The sequence below is a fragment of the Oreochromis aureus genome, linkage group 2 (assembly GCF_013358895.1).
Source record: "Oreochromis aureus strain Israel breed Guangdong linkage group 2, ZZ_aureus, whole genome shotgun sequence".
In the NCBI taxonomy this organism is placed as follows: Eukaryota; Metazoa; Chordata; class Actinopteri; order Cichliformes; family Cichlidae; genus Oreochromis; species Oreochromis aureus.
In genome coordinates this window covers 11835443-11856418 of record NC_052943.1, presented here as the reverse complement: position 1 = coordinate 11856418, position 20976 = coordinate 11835443, and the positions used below count along the sequence as shown (strand labels likewise).

The 20976-nt window shown below is 40.7% G+C and overlaps 2 protein-coding genes across 3 annotated transcripts; one reads left to right on the top strand and one right to left on the bottom strand.

Annotated features, from left to right (window-relative positions):
* Positions 1-474: 474 nt before the first annotated feature.
* klb (klotho beta) lies at positions 475-7123 on the bottom strand. The gene is made up of 6 exons (XM_031744662.2): positions 6068-7123; positions 4762-5275; positions 4386-4654; positions 4025-4281; positions 2925-3856; positions 475-2539 (listed from the first exon to the last, which is right to left on the bottom strand). Exons 1-6 carry the CDS (start codon positions 6821-6823, stop codon positions 2118-2120), a joined length of 3150 nt encoding a protein of 1049 aa, XP_031600522.1. The 5' UTR covers positions 6824-7123; the 3' UTR covers positions 475-2117.
* A 1367-nt stretch (positions 7124-8490) lies between these two features.
* LOC116324118 (toll-like receptor 1) lies at positions 8491-16007 on the top strand. 2 transcript variants are annotated; one of them, XM_039617978.1, is made up of 2 exons: positions 8491-8709; positions 12337-16007. In XM_039617978.1, exon 2 carries the CDS (start codon positions 12343-12345, stop codon positions 14791-14793), a length of 2451 nt encoding a protein of 816 aa, XP_039473912.1. In that variant the 5' UTR covers positions 8491-8709; positions 12337-12342; the 3' UTR covers positions 14794-16007. The 2 variants fall into 2 exon arrangements, with proteins under 2 accessions (XP_039473912.1, XP_031600531.2); XM_031744671.2 differs by lacking the exon at positions 8491-8709 and adding an exon at positions 10205-10334.
* The last annotated feature ends 4969 nt before the right edge of the window (positions 16008-20976 follow it).

Genomic DNA, 20976 nt, shown 5'->3' with positions numbered 1-20976 from the left:
CCACCTAATGGTCTAGTAGTACCTAGGACCATAATTTACCAGAAACAAGATCGTTAAATCTTTTGTTTGAAAATAGAAATGCAAAAATATAAAAAAAATTTTATAAAAGTAAATTAAACAAAATCTCTGTGTTTATTAATGAAAAGGAAAATGCTATGCTCTTTTTTGGTCAAATCAGACTTTCATCATGTCTTCAGAAAAGAGTCAAAACCCAAGTACAATCAGATCAAAATAAACTAATATTTTATAGCCTTAAATATCTGCATCAGCAAACCTTTACAGACTAAAAGGGCTAAATGCTGTAATCAGGATGGAATATTTATCTTTAACCTTCATGTATAATATTGAATTTGTATGTATATATATATATATGTAATAACACCAAAGTACCCCACTGTACATTTGTGACTTTTTCGTCAGTTAAACTGCACTGTGCAGAAATCAGACACAAACCCAATTCTGTAGCCACGCTGCTTTATCACAGGACAGCACCCACATGAGAAATATTCATGTTTTTTAAACAAATAACAGAGAAGTCTTTCATAGTGTTTCATCATACCGGCAAACAGTCACACTAGGGGGCATCATTGCCCCATGAACATCAGTCTATGGAAAAACATGTTATAATGAATGCCTTTAAAATGTTGTCTTATGAAAAGAAAGACACTTTTATAAAACTGATTGGTGATTTGAGATCGTGTTTTTTATTAGCTTTTATCATTATGAGATGTTTTGCATTGATGTGTTTTCTAATATTTGTTTATTATAAAACATAGAGCTCACGTAATCACTTATGTAAGGTTATAAAACACTGGCACATGCTCTAGCTTCTCACTCCAACACTCATTAAATCTGTTGCCATTTTACAGTCTTTTAAATATGTAGAAACAATAAAACAAAATAGCTTCACAAAAACAAGTCTGAAAATATTGGGATGTTGTGTAAAATGTAAATAAAAACAGAATGTAATGATTTGGCAATGTCCGATGTGGTTCACAATAGAGCATAGAAACCATGTTTAAACTGAGACACTTTAACATTTTGTGAAAATGCAAGATGTCCCAAAAAGTTGGGACAGTGACAACAAAAGGCCAGAAAAGTAAGTGCTACTAATGAGAAACAGCTAGAGAAACTTGATACAACTGTTTAACTTCATTGGCAACAGTTCAGTAACATGACTGGATATAAAAAGAACATCTTAGAGTGGCAGTTTCTCAGAAGTAAAGATAGGCATAAGTTCACCATTCTGCAAAAGAACTGTCTACAGATTGTGGCACAATTTCAGAATAATTTTCCTCAAGGTAAAATATAGAAAATTTGGAATACCTACTGATCTATACTACATAATATCATCAAAAGATTCAGAAAATTTGGAGGAATCTCTATGCACAAGAGACAAGGTCTGTGAGCTTCATCCATCCAATAGTATTGTATTGTTATCAGCACTCAGTTTAAAAAGCCTACATCTCATATGGTATGGAAGTGCTTTAGTGCATATGGAAAAGTACATACGCACTAAGCAACATATGCTCCCGTCCAGATGACGTCAGGCCTTGCATATTTCAGCAAGACAATGCTAAACTTTAAACTGGATGATTTTCTAGTGGAAGAGTCAGTGTAATAAATGAATCTGCCTGCATTTTAGACCTTTCACCCAGCGGGATTGTAGCACCTCTACAATCCTATATCAGACATGAATGGGACGATATTCCTCTCCCAAACGACGAGCAGCTGGTCTCCTCAGATTCTAGATCTTAATGGACTGTTACTAAAAGAAGAGTGAGTGCTACAGAGTGATAAACATGATGGTGTCTCAACTTTTATAAGACATGTTGCTGGCTTCAAATTCAAAATAAATAATAATATTTTCCTCAAAATGTACATCATCTCAGTTAAACATTTAATATATTTCCTGTGCTCTGCTGTGAATAAAATGCAGACTTACAAGATTTGCAAATCATTGCATTCTGCTTTTATTTACATTTTACACAACTAACCACACATTCGTCACAAGCAGAAACAGACACAAATGGGGCGTACACAAGTCGCTGCTCTTCCCAGTCAGTAAGCCACAGGTTTTTTTCTATGACACATGAATGAGTCAGTCTTTCCTAGTGTTATCGCTTTACACCAGGTGGACACAAACACACTCCTTCCTTTCTTCTCCTCCTGCTCAACCCAACCTTCCCTTTTCCTCTGCCACGTCTTTGGTTTCTTTTGGTGACTATGACAAAAACCACCAGCGCTGCCAGCATTGCAGCTGTTATTAGGAGGCACCCCCCAAAAACCAGCATTGCTTTGTTTGTGAACATCCATGCACATATAGAGCAAGGCTCATGCAGCTCGCTAAACCTGCAGGGCTGAACTGAGTCATTGTTAGGGGATCCGCTGAGAGCAATGATTTCTCTGTACACATTGATGGAGGCTTTGGCTTTGGATTGGTGTTGGGCTGAGGTGAAGAGGCCATACTGCGGTACGAGTCGATCTTGGAGTTTCCACACGTAGAAGCCCTGCAAGTTGACTCCATCGAGATGGTAAGCTGCAAAGAAATAGAAATATAACAACAGAAAAGTAAGATGAATACTTTATCTAAAAAACACAGCTTTTATTGTGTTAGAAAACTACACTGCTTCCATGTGCAAATACAGGTGAGTCATAAAGGGCAGTGCCATAAAGGGCAATATGGCCTTTATGGCACTGTTTTTCCTCGCCCCTCGTTTCTGTTTTTATGGTTTTCATGGTTTCTCAGTATATAAAGCTTTTTATAGTAGGAAGCAATACGGTCATTAAGCCTGTATCACATGTGGAACTGTATCTCTGTCTCAACATCCTGAACACTGCAGACTCTATTTTGATTCTTGCCAAATATTGTTACTCAACACATCCTGGACTGAGGAGGAAAATTGTCTAAAATGTTTGCCCACCTTTAAGTGCCTCCTGCAGGTAACTCCTTAGGTAGTGTTGCCTGAGTTTATCCTCAACAGGAGCCTGATCATCAATCCCACTCCCGGTGACAATGATAGGTATAGCTCCACCATACCTCTGGCTAACCCACTTTAGCATCTTACGCAAGCCCCATGGCACAATAGCTTGCCGCAGGCTAGAAGAGGGCCATGTTGGATCAGAAAGAGTCAGACAATCATGATCAGGAGGTGGTTTCTGCTGAAAACTGTCCTGTGTGTGGGAACGTGGGGAAACCAAACGGGTAGTAAAATGGTTTATGGCGATAAAACTCAAGGCCCCTCTCAGTTCCTCTCTCTCAGTCTCAGTAAAATTAGGAAGAGGTGATCCAGGAAGGCCCATTACTCGAGCTCTCTCTTCCAGGTACGCTCTCATTTCTTGTGGGTAGTCCCCCATGTTGTGGTTCTCCTCACGTCTAGTCCCCAACAATGGGTCCAAGAAGCGACCAAGTTCAAACAGAAGGAATCTTTCTGCTGCCAATGTGTGTGACTCCAGGAAGGGGTTAGCAGGTTTGGCCCAGTCAGCATGTAGTGCTAACGATACCAGTCCTTGCTGTTGACCGTAATGTTCCTTCTCGTATAACCTCCAGGCTTTTGCATGAGCCAGAAGAAGGTTATGAGCTGCCAGATGCTTGTCTTCCCCACTCGAATAAACATCTACAAGTCTGTTTGGCTCGTTAATGGTGATCCAGTTCTGAACCCAGGGACCCAGCTCCTGGTAACAAAGTGCTGCATATTCCTGAAAAGCGTTCACTGTGCTGTAATTGAGCCAACCACCCGAGGCATGCAGCGGCATAGGTAAACCCAGATTTGGAGATCGGTGTGTTGGGTAATAAATAACCACAAGAGCCTCGAGATCCCGCTTCTTGAGTTCGGTCATGATACAGCGGTAGTACCTTTGTAAAAGTCAAGAGTGTAGACACAGAGAGACTGATTCAGACAAAGTAAGTGGGTATGAACTCGAAATTGCTCTGTCAATAGCCTGGGGTGTGACTCAGGTAAAGTTACAGCTATAACATGAATTGTGTTATTTGAATTGTCACTGTGTGTGCACGCATCTTTACCTCAGAGCTTCTGTATTTACATTAGAAAGGTCTCCCTGGGGTAAAATCAGAGACCAGTTTAGAGCGAAGCGATAGTGAGATGCCCGTGTCGATTCCAGTAGGTTAAGATGATCACGGATAGCCAAATAGTCTGTGCACTGTGCTCGCCTGGTGTGGAGCTTCACCCCTGGGACCTGATGCAAAGATCCGTCACCTGTCAGGTTCCAACTGTACAAATGAGGGTCAGTAAACTGTGGGGAGAAAGGGTAGAAGTGGACCTACAAAAACAAAACAAAAAAATACAATTAAAATGTGTTCTTTAAGTGTCTAGAGCATTATTGTACGTTTTCCATAGCTGTGGAAATAATCTTAGTCTTGTTACCTGTAAAGTGGAGTCTGCAATACCCCAGTGAAATTTGCAGGGGAAATGGCCTTTCACCTCTTGCGAGGTTTCATCACTTGGGAAGCCATTATCATTAACTATTTGTCTGTAGTACTGAGCGGTGCTCTTGGGGCTCCTAGTTCTGTTTGGTTGGCTGAAGTCCACATAAAAAAGGCCTCGTCTAATACTATACCCATAATTCCACTCAAATCCATCCACTAAAGACCAGGCCATGTATCCAAACACCTGTACACCGTCAAGCTTAATGGCTATGAAAGAAAACAAGGTATAATAGAGTAAGATGGACAAATGTTTGTGTCTCAATGATTTTATTGTCTAACTCATATTTATTTGTTCTTCCCTGCTTTCTGCTTACCTCGCAAGACTTGGTTGATAAAGCTTTTCATCAGATAGATGCCCACTGTGTCTTCCTTTCCCACAGTGGCTTCAGAGAACCAGCCTCCCTCAGCTACTAGGACACTTGGATTCCCATATTCCAGCTTTATCCAGCCCAGGAGTCGTCTTAGGTCTGGGGTTACCGTCTGCCCATAGCCGATTACACTCTGCCCCAAACGGAGGTTGTTAGGCCCAAAGGACAGGGCAAAAAAGTCAGCTGTCTTCTGCACCCAGAGCTTCTCTTCAGGGGTGAATGCAGGCAGAAGAGCCCCAAGCTTGGTTTTTAAAGAGACTGGATAGTCCCCTTCACCAAAGATGGGACTGGCAAACCAGCCCAGAGCTGCCTCTATTGACTCCTGACAGAGCTCAGCACTTGCATCAATGGCTTTGCCTCTTTGAGGTTCCACCCAGTGGGAGCCCAAAACAATGGACACTTTACCCTTTTGAGTTGCGCGGAAGTTGGTGTTGTAGGTGTGCCATGCTTTTGCGTGAGCCTGGAAATAACAGCAGATACATTCGTGTGATGTTTTTAGTTTTTGTTGTTTTTTTTTCCTGAACATATTCACTGTAAAATAAACTTGTTTGACTCGGCAAAATTTAATGTGTCTCTATGAAAAGCACAGGTATACATAACACAGTTAATTCTGGATCAGGAGAGGGAAAATGAGAGGTAAGAGAGTAATTATGAAAACAATTACATATAAATGGTAATTTTTTTTGGTTTTATTTGCTCACTGGGCGCTGCAGGTACACCATCTGTGCTTGTTTGCGTAAACTGAAAGTGATTATTAATTAAGCATGTCTCCCCGACTTCCTGACACACACCATTTCTCTCCAGCAGACAAGTGCTGATGTGGTGGACTTTGACCGCAATGTCTCTTTAACTGTCGTGTTTATCACAAGCCAATCAATATAAATAAAATTGACGTGTCGTCTAGGAGAAAAAAACAAAAAACAAAAAAGCATGCAGCAAGGTTTTGCACTTGGTTGCACAAGTTTTCTATGCCATGACCAATTTGATTATATTAAAATGAAATATCAGGGCTTTCTCGCGTCACTGTCCTCTGACCTAAAATCACTCGAGCAATATAAAGATTCACTGTCTATCGTAAAATGATAAAGCTGTGAGAGTTCAAAGTTTACACAGTTTGTGTTTGTGTGTGTAACTGGAGATATTCTTCATATCGCTGGTGTTGCAACCAAAACAGATGAGGAACACGAAGAGTAAAAATTACATTCTCATGAAAAATTTGACAAAATCTGCCATGTCCCCATGTGTAACTGACCTTTATCAGATTGTGTGCCACAGTAAGCGAGGTGGCAGGTCCCCCTTTCTCTCCAGGAGCATGCACGCCTGTCCCATATCCCTGCACAGCCACCAGGTAGGGATTATGCATTGTGAGCCAATACCTAACATGACTCCCAAAAGTGTGGAAACAAAAAGTAGCAAACTCCTCGAAAAGTTCCACCATAGTTTCGTTCTTCCAGCCTCCATAATCCTCTTGCAGCACTTGTGGCAGGTCCCAGTGATGGAGAGTGACAATGGGCTCAATTTTCTTTTCCAGAAGCTTCTCTATGAGGTAGCTGTAATGCTTCACAGCAGCAGTATTGGGCTGACCTCTGGCATTTCCATCAGGAAAGAGTCTGGGCCAGGAGAGAGAAAAAGAGTATGACCTTACACCTAGATACTCCAATGCTTTCACATCTTCTTCCCATCTGTTGTAGCTGTCACTTGCCACATTGGCAGCCTCTCTGTCCAAGCTGCCACTAACAAAGGAGTGGGTGAAACTGTCCCAAATTGAGGCACCTTTCCCATTCTGCTTCCAGGCTCCTTCTGTCTGGAAAGCAGAAGTTCCAGAGCCCCAAAGGAAGCCTGGAGGGAAGGTGTCATGTAGGAAAGATTGCCCTTTGAGGGTGGGATCCGGTTTGGGGTGCTGCCAAATATCCCTGCCCTTCCCAAGAGAGCAGGTTGCCTTGTTCCAGCAATATAAGGAAAACAGGAGAGAAGACAAGAGGAAGTGACATTTGGGATGGTTCAGCATACTGAAGGTTTCTACCTTGATTCCAAAATCCACCTTAATGAGACAGCTGATGTCAGTCCGTCAGCGCGCGTTTGAAAATAATGCATTCCCTTATGACTGATAAGAGATCCATAATGTGGGTGAAGAAGAGGCTGAAGTGATCAAAGCGAGCAGAGTGGAACATTTGAAGCTTCGAGGTTTTGCGCTCTCCATCTGACACCCTGCGTCCCTATCTCTCACTCCCAGTGTACTTCTGCTCCCACTCAACCCCTCCCTACCACATAATGTTCACACATACAAAGGTTGACTCATGTCCTCACATGCTTGTTTTACTACCGAGGCCATTCCGGCTGATTAATTTAACCTGTCCTTCAAAAAGCGCTTGATTATTCTTGGATCTCAGCCAAATTAATAAAAAAGAAAGAGTCATAATTCAACACAGCTAATAAAGATAATAGTGAGCTATCTTTCCAAGGGTGTATAGAGACTGACTCAGAGCTCACAGGCACATGCTGTTTTTGCTGTAAAGAACATTTGTGTCAATAATTAGCTTGTACTCTGATCTTAGCTTCATAAGTAAGACTTACTGCACATTACAAACACACACACTGTATTTTGTAATCACTTGCGTTAGGGGATTTCAGCTTTCTAACAAATCAGCAATGTCACATTTTGACACATTTATTAAATAAGAGGTAATCTTACAGCGTGACGCTGAAAAAACAGGCTGTTTTCTGTTTTCTTACAGCCAGAAGCTTCTAATCGAATCAGCTGTGTTCTTTTAGGATTTGATCAAACTGTGCCAGGTGAGATTAGTGACACTGGCTTATAAGACAATATTCAATTAAGCTCCACTTGCTGTATGCGTAGCAGTCACTGACCCAAGGCAAGATTAGCACTGCCAGGCTAGAAACACTGCTGGAAAGAGGGTTCATGCATATGTGTGTGTGTGTGTGTGTGTGTGTGTGTGTGTGTGTGTGTGTGTGTGTGTGTGTGTGTGTGTGTGTGTGTGTGTGTGTGTGTGTGTGTGTGTCTGCCCCATCTGTCTGTACAAACACATAGCTTCCCTATCACAATAAAAAGCCATTTTAAAAGAAACCCTTTCTCATCATCCTTCATTAACACAGTGTCTAGAGTAAACAACACAGTGGACCTGAAGCCACTCTGCCTCAAGGCATTAGTGGGCTAAGTCAATTGAGTTGGAAAATGTTCATGTACTACCCAGGTGACCTCAGTGTGGTCGCTATGATACTACAAGGGAGCTACCTCAGAAACACTGTAGTTTAGCCTTCTCATTCATAGTTTTCACAGCATAGTAGAACAAATTAAAGATACAGTATAGTCATGGCATTCCTTAGTAAAGGCCTATTTCATTGATTTTTAGACTATTTTAAAATCAGTTCATGTTTCTCAAACTACAGACCAATGTCTTTTAGGGTGCCAAAACAAAAAACAAAAAACAAAAAAAAACATGAAGTATTAGTTTGCTTAAAACAATAAAGTATACTAAATCCAAGGAACTGATTTCAGTACTTTCACTAGCTCCGCTTATTTATACATTTTCATCACAATTTCCTTCTATAAAATGCACTGTTACATAAAAAGGGAAGTGAAAAGAGGATGTTGAAGTGAGAAAAGCATAAGTAGTTTGGGAATTGCTTTCATTTCTATGCCTGTTTCCGCTCAGTTTCATGTTGTTTTTACTGTAACTTAAAAACTATTAGCAGCTACTGCTGGAGCAGTGCTGACGCATGACTTTTGGTCACATTTAATCCAAATTTTATTTGGTGGTATACCTTTCTCAATCAGTCAGTTTTGTCTTACTAATTTCCTTTTTTTGGAACCATTGTAACTCTGATGCTTTTGTACTTGAGACTTAAAACCGTGACCATCAGACCACAATACAGGTTAGTGCTCTCTTTTTTATCCGTCTATGAACTAATGGGTTTTTTTTATTGTGGTTTTGGATTTTTTTTTTTATTTTAATATTTAGATTACATGAGTGAAGACAAAAACACTTAATTGAAAGTAATCTAAAATAAGATGATGAAAATGGCAAATTCAAATGTCTGCTTTTAATGTTTTGGTGGGATTTATGAATGCATAAATAATCGTAAACTCATACCATGATAACAACCACATTGCACAATACATAGCTGTTTTGCATTTTAGGTTTACAGTGCATTATGATTAATGCTATGTAATCAGTTTTTCATTAAAATGGGAGTATTTTATATTTATGACAGTATTGATGTTCCCTTTTTGCTCACACAGTTTTTCGATATTTAGAAAAAGCAGTTTTTCTAAATGTCTATTTGTGTTTCTTTGTTGTCCCCAACAAGATAGATAGATAGATAGATAGATAGATAGATAGATAGATAGATAGATAGATAGATAGATAGATAGATAGAAGATTCCAACAAAACTGACACCAAGAAAACCACGGGAATTAAAGAAAACAGAGCAACAATTCCAAGATAAGCACATAGCAAGCCACATTCACAAAGGAAAAACCAGAAAAAAGGGTAAACCAAGCCAATTAGAATTAAACCAGTTCAAAAAAATTAAAAGTAAGTCTGATCTTAAAGAAAGTAACCAGTGTTGTTCCAGGTGAGTTCCTTTCAAAATAATGTTTTCACATCACTCTGGCCTCTTCCTTAAATTTTTTTCAACTTTCTCTCAGCCAAATTTCTTTTAAGCCATGATGCTTTTATTACACATGTCTGGCATATTTTTAGTATACTGACTAAAATCAAAAAGTGTTACATAAACTATTAAAAAAAAAGAAGTAATATTCTAGCAGCAGAAAAATATTGCACAATAGCTGAAATTTGTCATCATGTAAAAACACAGAAATTGTCTATAATTAAAATACCCAAAAAAGTCCATATTTTTACATTGTATTACATTAAAATACAGTTCTTTTGGGTGTAAACGGAGATTAAATAATAATAATAATAATAATATAAATAATAATAATATAGTCATTAACCGTTCTAATACAATTAATTAGGCCTAAAATTGCATTAAAGTACTGTTACTAGTTTGACTGTATTAAAATCTTGTACTTTTATTCTACAATTACCCTATTAGAAATATACAGAAAATGTTATTGTAATTACATTATAGTGTTAATTACAGATCTTATCTAGTACATACTGATGGATGTGAATATTGAAAGAGTTGAGCTAAATAAAACTAACTTTACTAACTTTACTTTGTGTAATAATTTCATAATTCTGCTGTAATGCAATACTAATACAGAAAACTTCTAACAATTTGTAAAAGTAAATGTAGCAGGTTAGATTTGGTGGATGTTGGTTTAAACATGCTGTCTGTGAATGCAGCATGAACATTCACCCCTCCCATAGCTGTTAATCAGAGGTTGGTTATAAGAAACAACTGTAGTCTACTCCTGAGCTCTAGCACTCATTCCTGTTCCTGTGGCAAAGATCACAGCCTGTTGTTAAGTATTGCAGACCGGATTCATTTCCCCTGGCAACTGGTTAATATGTATAACTATTAAAGGGTGGTAAGTAGGATCCTCATGGGTGGAGCCTGGATGACTGTTTTCCCTCTCTTGTTACAGGCCTACACACTGCTGCTGTCTTGTTGTAGCCTTGTTGCTTTGCTGCCATTTATGGACTGGCATTGACTGGTTCATTGTTTTATGGTATTTTCATCTTAACTGTTTGTTATATTGTAATTATGCTTTTAAAAGGAGTTGCACTTTAAAGTGTGTGTATTTGTTCTTGTTTCCTTTATATCTTATTTCCTGAGTTGTTTGGTGTTTTGTATGCCACAGTTTCTACGTTTGATTTTGCTTTAGTGGCGGCACAGTCGCTTGTTGTGGAGGCTAGGCACGTGTGGTAAAATTCCCTCAGATGCATGTGAATGTACACCATTTTAAGGTTTGGTATTGCCAGCCCTGTGAGCTAAGAAGTTCTTTTTTTTGCAGCTCTGTGCTTTTAGTAGTTTTTTCTTAAAAGCTTTGCGTGTGGTAGAGGGGATACCAGGGGAGAGGTTATTACATGAGTGAAGCAGGACAGGACTGAGCCTCAGGACCTATCTCTTTGTGCAAGAAGGAACAGAAAAAACGCTGGCAGCCTTTTAGTGGGACTCGTGCTCACAGTACCGCACCATGCAAATCATCTGACATTCCCCAAAGAATATCAGAACCAGACTAGCATCCAGTTCTACTTAAAGATGAGAAAATGTTCACATAATTTCAGGGAAGATGGCTGCAAGTCACCTGCTGAAAGTGTTCTTCTCTATATCATCTTGTGCTAGGATTTATCTTCAAGAAGCATCTTTTGAGTTAAATACAAAACAAACCAAAAAAAAAAACAATTAGTAGTTAGTAAGTAAACACTGACTTTAATTACACTGATACTGACATTAATATAATTTTTTAAATATATATCCTAGCAAAACAATGAGAGTTGCAAAGTTTTTGTAGAGTTATTCTTGCACTAGAGTAGTGTGTATGTAAAGAGTTTAGGTTAAATGGTAAGTCTCAGTTAATTATATTGTGTAACAGGGTGAGCATTTGCATATGCATGTGTGATCTGTCATGAAGTGTCGAGTGAGAGGGATGGAAATGCAGTACTTCAACTGAAAGTAAAAAAACTACAATTTAATTAGGATGTATGCAGAATATCCACAGAGGAAAAAATAAAAACATCTGGAGAACAGGGAGCACATGAGTGGAGGTTAAAGAATGACCTGAAAATGAATAAAGGAAATGATACAAAGGAAGCAAAACTAAATGCAAGACACAGGAGAGAAATGACCACCCCACAAAAAACAACCCAGCATGTTTGCACTGAGCAGGAGATCCTATGACTGTATAGAGACAATAAAGGCATTTTATTCTATTCTATTCTATTCTAGTCTAGTCTATGAATCATGTTAAGCTTGCAACTGTATTTTTACACTCTTTTTGTGTGTAAAAATGAATACATTTTTTGTAAATACATGTAAAAAAAACATGTTTATTCATGAGTACACTTCTCTATTTATTTTTTATTAAATCAGATATGTTATGGCAGAGAATATTTCTTGTAATTTTATTGATATTTCATGTATTTAAAATAACAGGAAAATGCTGTAAAATTTATATGAAAATCTCTGAAATTACAGATTTTTCTAACAGTGCAAGTCAGATTTACCAATTAAAATGTTTTAATTTGAGACATAACAATGATTTCTAACCCTCTACTGAGGTTTCGGTTTCCAATTCTTCTGCATTATTCAGTTGATAAAAACCTAATTTGTACATTTATCAATTTGTCTACCCTGATTAAAAACTTAAAGTGTTTAATTAAGTTCAAAGGCATTGCACACTGAATCCTTTAACATGATTATGTCAAATCCACACCTCTCTACAACAATTACTGAGCATTGTACCCACCACAAAGGTAGAATTTATTGTAGGAGTTTTGAACATTTGTTTTTGATGTATCCAACAGTCTGACAACTGATGGTAAAAATAAATAATATTATGAAAGCTAATACTTATATCTTTTATGTAGGCAACAATGAGGGTCACAGCAGCCGTACTCTGGACAGCAGCCGTGTTGGTGGGACTTCAGAAGAGCGCTTCATCACCTGACAACTTTGTAGACCGATCATCCCAAAACCTCTCCTCTGTCCCAACTGACCTGCCACAGACGACTGAGTTTTTAGACCTCTCTCGCAACTACATACATCAGCTTCACAATGGAGACTTTGAAAAGACCACTCACCTTAGGTTCCTGAATGTGTCATGGAACGGTTTGGAGGAGATCGATCCACAGACTTTTCTTGACACGCCTCTCCTGGAACATCTGGACTTGTCGCACAACAATCTCAAGAACCTCTCAGGTCAACAATACCTGCTACACACAGTGAACCTCCTGATGCTAAACTTGGCCTTTAACAGATTTCTTACCATGACATTGGGGAGTGAGTTCAGCTCTCTTGTAAAACTGGAGAGATTAAAAGTTGGAGCAAAAAACATCAGTGTGGGTGACTTCAAGAACATTGCTAAGGTGAAACTACGCACATTGACGTTATTACTAGAGGATGGACTTTATTATGAAGCAGGCAGCCTGGAGGATGTTCATGCTCAAAGGCTGCAGATAGCCTTTGGACATAATCAGAAAATTGACCGTAATCTGACTGCTGATGCTCTGTCCCTGTTTGCTGAAGTGGAGATGATGAATATGAAAGATGGCTACAGAGACCTAAGTAAGCAGCTAAGAGAGACAGTGAAAATCCACACAACGAGTTTTTATCTCACCAACATAACAATTAAATGGCAGGACTTAACTGAATATGTAAATGTGGCTCTAAATACAACTTTGAAACATCTTGATGCCTCTGATGTGCGCATAATGGAGCCTCCTCGAAAGGAAACAGAAGTGATCAAAACATCACAGGTGATTTCTTTCACAGCCAGACAGGCAGTGGTAACAAGTTTTTTCTTCTCACAGGAGGCTTTATACAACTTTTTCATCAGCATGCCAGTGGAGAGTGTTGCGATTACTGACACGCCAATAATACACATGACCTGTCCCAAGTCACAGAGTCCAATACGCCAGCTAGATTTTTCTAATTGTGCTATGTCTGACACCATCTTCTCAAGTGTGGTGGATGATAAATTTGTAGAATGTCAGAACCTGCGTAACCTGAAGAACTTGACTCTGGTAGGCAACAGTCTTAAAAAACTTGAGATACTGAGCAAACGTTTTCAATATATGTCATCCCTGCAACATCTGGACCTCAGCGTCAACTCCATAGGGTATGACCACTCATTAGAGTGCATCTGGCCAGCAAGCATCACCAATATAAATCTGTCTTCTAATAGTTTGACTGACTCGGTTTTTCAATGTCTACCAAATGGGACACAGATACTGGACCTCCAGAACAACCAGATTTCTGTGGTTCCGCAATCCATCTTCAAACTGAGGAACCTTTCATCTCTGAATCTAAATGCTAACCGGCTGCGGGACCTGCCGCTGTGTCACACTTTCCCCAAACTCCACAAGCTTCTGCTCAGGTCAAATTCTCTCCATGCCCCATCTGTGAACATATTGGAAAGCTGTCCCGAACTGCGTACCCTAGATGTCAGTTTTAACCCCTTCACCTGTATCTGCACTCTCAGAAGTTTCATAAAGCTCGCTATCAATTCTGAAAAGAACAACAGCCAATCAGGAATTGAGCTGCTGAATTGGCCACAGGGCTATTACTGCACATACCCCGAGGACGTTAGAAACTCAACTTTAAGAGACATCTCGATCCCAGAGGTTTCCTGCAGCATTGGCCTTCTAGTGGTCGCAATTTTGGTCCCAGCAGGGACACTGATTATTTCAGTTGTGATTTTGTGTCACTGTTTGGATGTCCCCTGGTACATGGGCATGATCTGGCAGTGGACAAGAGCCAAACATCGTGCAAGAATGCAACAAGCTCGGTCCGAAGATCTGGTGGGCCTGGAGTTCCACGCGTTTGTGTCTTACAGCCAGCACGATGCTGACTGGGTGCGCAATTCCTTCTTCCCAACCTCAAGCCCCGCAGGAGGGCTTAGAATCTGTCATCACGAGAAACATTTTGTGCCGGGAAAGACGATCATTGAGAACATCATCAGCTGTGTGGAGAAATGCAGGCGCTCTGTGTTTGTCCTCTCTGCTCACTTTGTCAAGAGCGAGTGGTGTCATTACGAGCTCTACTTCGCCACCCACCAACGTCTCACTCTGGGCTCAGACAGCATTGTGCTGGTACTGCTTGAGCCTCTGCCTCAATACCTAATCCCATCCAAGTACTACCAGCTGAAGTCCATGATGAACCGCCACACATATCTGGAGTGGCCTCAAGACAGGGCAAAACAAAGGTTATTCTGGGCTAACCTCAGAGCTGCCCTACAGACTGACCTGCCAAATGCTCCAGTCACACAAGTACAGGAGCATTTGGCAGAGGAAAGACTTGAAGAGGAACAGAGGTTAATAGGGTAAAAAGAGGCAACAAAAGCATTTGGATACACTAGAAATACATCGTAGCTACCCTGAATCTTTAAAGACATGGTCACCTAATACCCATCTATTCCATCTATTCCTCTTATCCAATTCAGGTTTACCCTATATCCCAGCTGAAATAGGGTGAGACGCAGGGTACAGGTCACCAGCCTGTCACAGGACTAACACATAGAGATAGACAGTCATTCGTACTCACAAACACAATTTAGATTCACCATTTAACCCCAATAACTGCCTGTCTTTAGACTGTGAGAGGAAGCTGGAATACCCAGAGAGAACCTATGCAGACACAGGTAGAAAAAGTAAGCACCACACAGGAAGGCCCCAGTCAGATGGTCGATTTGAACACAGAACCTTTCTGTGAGGCAACAGTGTTCACCACCATGCCACTCTTACAGGTAGCATGAATTAAAAGAAGAAATAATAATATATAAAATGCTAGGGTTTTTTTTAGTCAATGAAGCTCTGACATGATATACATAAATTATGAAATGTTGATTGTTGATTGATTGATTTGCTATTTTATTAGCAGCAAGTTGACTGCCAATTGGAAAGCTGGTGGTTCGATGCTTGGCTGTCAATTTGTGCTTGTTTGGATTCAATAAATCATTGCCAATAAATCATGCCAAAGTATCATTCTGCAAGATACTGAACCGCAATGCATTCACTGGAGTGTGAGTGAATGTTAGATTATATGGATGTGTGCATGTGTTGTACTAAGTGCTTTGAGTGCTCAAGCACAGTAGAAAATTGCTATATAAAAACAGTTCATTTAAATACTGGTACGTTGTAACTGATATCATTTTTTAAATAATGCACTCAGTATATTATTCTCTAGAATGTTCTTTATTAGTAAATATATGTTACACAATGAGAAGGAATTCAGCCGGGTCTAATGAGGTTAGGACATAAGCTGAGTCTGTATATGTTGTATATGTTGATAAAATCATCTGTTGATTTGTGCTGATTTGGATTCAACAAATCAGTATTGAAATTGCCATAGATAAACATTACTTTGGGGGGTGTTTTTGGTAAAATTTTATTCCAGGTCTTTCTTCCAACTATTAAATGCAACTATACTAGAGCCTGTTGTTCTACAAATTACAATAACATTTTTCTTTTTTCATATAAGAATTTCAGTTGTGACACATTTCAAATGATATAGCTATTGTATTAAAATATGTGCAAAGTGACTGAGGTAATGTTTGATGTTGTGAAAGTTGGCCTACAGGCTTCTGTTGTTATTAAAGTGTAAAAGCGTGAAGTATTGAAAATTTATCTTATGTCCTGATGGTGCTATTAAACTGGTCGTCCAGGGAGTAATAAAAACAGATTTTAATGTTGAAGAAAGAGTTATTATCAGGGTCAGTGTCATTTTGCAGTTCCTGCTGTGCAGTGTATTTGAAACTAATCAGTTCCAGACCATGTGTGTGAAATATCAGCTGCCATGGAAGAGTTGTCATGTCTGATTGACAATTAAAGTTTATCTGTTGATTTTGGTGTACTGCTGCAGGGATGGCAGGGATAAATAATCAGTTTATCATAACACAAATAGGCAACGTCCTTGTCGCTCTCACAGCTTTCATCTAAAGTCTTTATTTTAGTTCCTTTGAGTGGGAGACATTGGAGAATGGCTGTTCTGTCATTGTACCCCAGGCGTTTCACCACTATGAGCCTTGAGCTTTGACTGCCAGGCTTCCTTGTGCAAGTGGTCCTCTCCATCTCAATCTCCAGCGGGAGTTGTAGCTTTTCCGACAGAAATTTCTTCTCTGATTCAGCCCAGGTCTCTCTCTCTCTCTCTCTCACACACACACACACACACACACACACACACACACACACACACACACAGATTGATCTTTGAAAGAACTACAACTTTCTTGTGCAGGTGTACCGTTGTTCAAGGTTCAAACAATTTCAGGCACAACCATCAAGGCCCTGACTAATAGTAGTATTCAGAGACTCTAAATCCACTGCAGATGAGAGGACCCGCAGTTTTCTCTAGACTGAAGTCATGAGTCCACTTTTCTCCACTGAACAGCCTGTAGAGCTGATTTTTTTCATTTCCCCAGCAAGGCAAAATTAAGTAGGAAGATGAGGAGGTATCTGGAAAAGACGGGGAGGAATACAACCCAAAGAATCATGCATCTTCTGACAAAAAAACCTTCAAGTTGAATGAGAAACTTTTGTCAAAAATGGCAAGATAACATGGTCATCATGATATATTAACCAGGGCAGGATGGCAGCACAAAGATGCAACGAAAATGACTCTTTTCTGGTACCAAGGAAAGTTGTTGAGGATATCCTTAACTTTTCAGTTGCTAAACGCTACTGTCAATTGCTGCTGGCGAGCGTTAATGAAACTTTCTTTGAAGTTCACAATAGACTTTAACACTTGAATGAATGAATAAACTCTCATAGAATGTTAAAATGTAATCAATTGGTTAAATTTACATTTGACACAATTCAAATATTAGAAAATAAGTGAAGGCTTACCTGATGTTTTCACAGAAGAGCTCTCTGGGGTGCAGTAATGTCGACTAATACAGGACATAAATGATTATTAAACAGATGGGATGTATCACTTTGAGAGAGATGCAATGGAATAGTCCAAGTGATATCAACTTTGATTTCCCTGTCAACTATAAAGCCACGACTTTATAATTTTCTGTTCAACTATAAATCCACCTCATTTCAATGTAATTTCCTGGTCAGCCATAGATAATGAATTTTTAATAATGGACGGATGGAGTGCACCATTTTGAGAGGGATGCGATGGAACAGTCCAACTGATAATAGTATTAATTTCCCGGTCAACTTTAAATCCATGAATTTTCAACGTCTTTGCTGTTGCCTGATCAATCAGAATCAGAAAGGGTTTTATTGCCAAATGTTGAGCAGGTTTACAACATTAGGAAATTGCTGCGGTACTTAGTGCAAACATAATGTTATACAATGCTTAAATAGACATAAAAATAAGAATTAAAAGTGCTAAGAGGATAGATATGTACATGAGTGCAGGTGGTGATCAGTGCCAGACATGGAATGATGCAGTGAACACAGTGTAGGGTCATGTGTTATTGGTGGGAACAGTCATATGGTTATTGTTCATGAGTCCAACAGCAGGGGAAGAAACTGTTCTTATGGCGAGACGTTCTGGTGCGAATGGACCGGATCAGTTACAATAGGACAATTTTGAACCAATGCTAAGGTATGGGCTGGGGTCCCCTTGGGGTGTGGGGTGCCCTCGGACCTCTGGGGCCGAGGCTCAGTCCACTTTGGCGCGACCGGCTGCCGGCAGAGCCTGCGGGCTCATCACCACAGCCCCCTGTGGCTCCTGCACCATGGCTGCTGGGTGACCCCACGTCTGGGGCTCTCCTAAGCTCTCTGGTACATTGGTACAGAGTGGACCAATCCCCAAGCCCAGAGGCCTGAGGTCCGAAGGCCCCCCACGTCCCGGAAGGAGCCCAACTGGGCCAGGCCGCACCAGGTAGCCACCGGGAGTGAGCTGGTACATACCTGAGCGCCCGGCCCCGGACACCCAGAACCACCAATGCACCAATGTCTGAGGGCATCAGCCAACGACAGATAGTGTGGTGGGGGAGATAGGCCCCCACACCTGGGAGAGCCTGAGATGTTCCCAGAGAGGTGGTGTCTAAGACCTGACCTGACATATAGACACAGACAAACAGGCACACACAGACACAAGCGTACATTCCCACTCTCATGCGCACATATACAAATACTTGTCACTCGCCAAACGTGGAGACAAACATAAATGGACACTGTACACACACAATCCCTAAACATATTCTATACCCTAGGTCCAGGCACCTTCACCCTCAGAGGGGTGATGGTACCTAGACCCAGGAGATGGTACCCTGTTCCCTGGGGTGGAAACAGGCAGGCCACCCCCGCCCCCAGCAGCAGGGAGGCCCTGCCTGTTCCCTGGGGTGGAAACAGGCAGGCCACCCCCGCCCCCAGCAGCAGGGAGGCCCTGCATCCAGACCCCAATCAGATGGCCAACTCTTCCGTACAGCCCCCCGCCCCGATGGTAAACAGAGAACGGGGGTGTGAATAGAATAGAATAGAATAGAATAAACCTTTATTATCCCACGGATGAGAAATTTCGGTGTTAAAGAGCTCTTACAGCAAAGGAAAATAAAATATAAAAGGAAGACACAAGGTGGTCCTATAAACATAAGCAACCGAAGTTCGTATATACAGGTATATACAGGTAACAACGTACAGAATATGTATAGAAAAATTGAAAAATTGTACGGAGATATGTATAAAATGTACAGGGTTATGTATAAAATCTACAGAGCTATGGAAAAAATGTACAGTAAACAAACAAGCTGGTGAGTAAGATGACCAAAAGAATGTTAAGCTGCATTATACAGTCTGACAGCTGCTGGTAAGAATGACCTGCGGAAGCGCTCCTTCCTACACTGTGGGTGTAAAAGTCTACTGCTGAACAAGCTGCTCAGTGCTCCTACAGTCTCACGCAGGGGGTGGGAGGTGTTGTCCGTGATGGATGTTAGCTTAGACAACAACCTCTCCTCCCCAACCTGCTCGATGGACTTCAGCGGACAGTCCAGGACAGAGCTGGCCCTTCTGACCAGTTTGTTGAGTTTCCCCCTGTCCCTCTCTGCCATTCCACCACTCCAGCGGACCACAGCATAGAAAATAGCAGATGCCACCACAGTGTCGTAAAATGTCCTCAGGAGTGTCCTGTTCACCCTGAAGGATCTCAGCCACCGTAGCAGGAGGAGACGACCTAAACCCTTTTTGTAACGGGCATTTGTGTTTGTGGACCAGTCCAGTTTGTTGTTGAGGTGAACACCCAGGTATTTGTACTCCTCCACCGTTTCAATCTCCAAACCCTGCATGTTCACTGGTGTAATAGGGGGTGGCTTCTTCCTGAAGTCAATCACCAGCTCTTTCGTCTTGCTGGCATTGATGCAAAGATCTATTCTGTTCGCACCAGTTGACGAAGTCATTGATGACCCCCCTGTATTCCAGTTCGTTTCCCTCCGACACCTGACCCACGATGGCAGTGTCGTCTGAGAACTTCTGGAGATGGCAAGTGTCTGTGTTATAACTGAAGTCCGCGGTGTACAGGGTGAAGAGGAAAGGGGCGAGTACTGTTCCTTGTGGGGCCCCCGTGCTACAGACTACCACCTCAGACACACAGTCCTGCAGCCTCACATACAGGGGTCTACTGGTGAGGTAGTCAATAATCCACCAGGACAGCTGATGGTCCACTCCCGCTCCCTGGATTTTCTCCCTTAGCACTGAGGGTTGGATTGTATTGAAGACACTGGAGAAATCAAAAAACATGACTCAGTGTGCACCTGGTGCTCTCCAGATGAGAGAAGGCCCGATGCAGCAGGTAGGTGACAGCGTCATCCACTCCGATGTTCGGCTGGTAGGTAAACTGCAGCGGGTCTAGATCTCTCCCGACTAGTGGGCGAAGGTGGTGTAGTATGATACTCTCCATGGTCTTCATCAGGTGTGAAGTCAGGGCAACGGGTCTTATAAACAGGACATTTGCATAATGACTGAAACCGAGGTCAGACTGGGGAAACCTGCAGTCTGCTGAGACTGAAGAAGTCACTTGGATGAGTGATGAAACCTTTCTCCCACTGAAAACGCTACGTCCAGATGAACAGAACTAACTTTTGGAGGTTTACTTACCTGGATGATTGAGAATGTATCAAGACATTTATTTTGAAATAACTAAAGAAAATAACATATTTTAACAATTAGAAAATACGGTATTATAATGAAATAAAACATTATGGCAGGGTTATTTTTGTCAGTCACACATTTCTAACCTTTAGAGACACCTGACTCTCCGTGGCCAAACAGAAATCCTTCTTGAGTCTTGATAATTCATCAAGTCACTGTGTGGTTTCTGGAGGAGGAAAAGGATAAAAAAAAAAAAAAATACATGCAATAAATGAAAACATAGACATGGTCAGAAATCTGTTTTTATGAGCTGGCTTAAAATAAACAGAGGCTTAAATTTATATGGCATATGAAGTAAAAGTAAGTCATAGATACTGCAGGATCCATTTTCCTTACACACACACATATTTAGCAAAACGTAATGTTTTCAAATTAAAAAAAGAAAAATATGGCATCATGATAATGAAA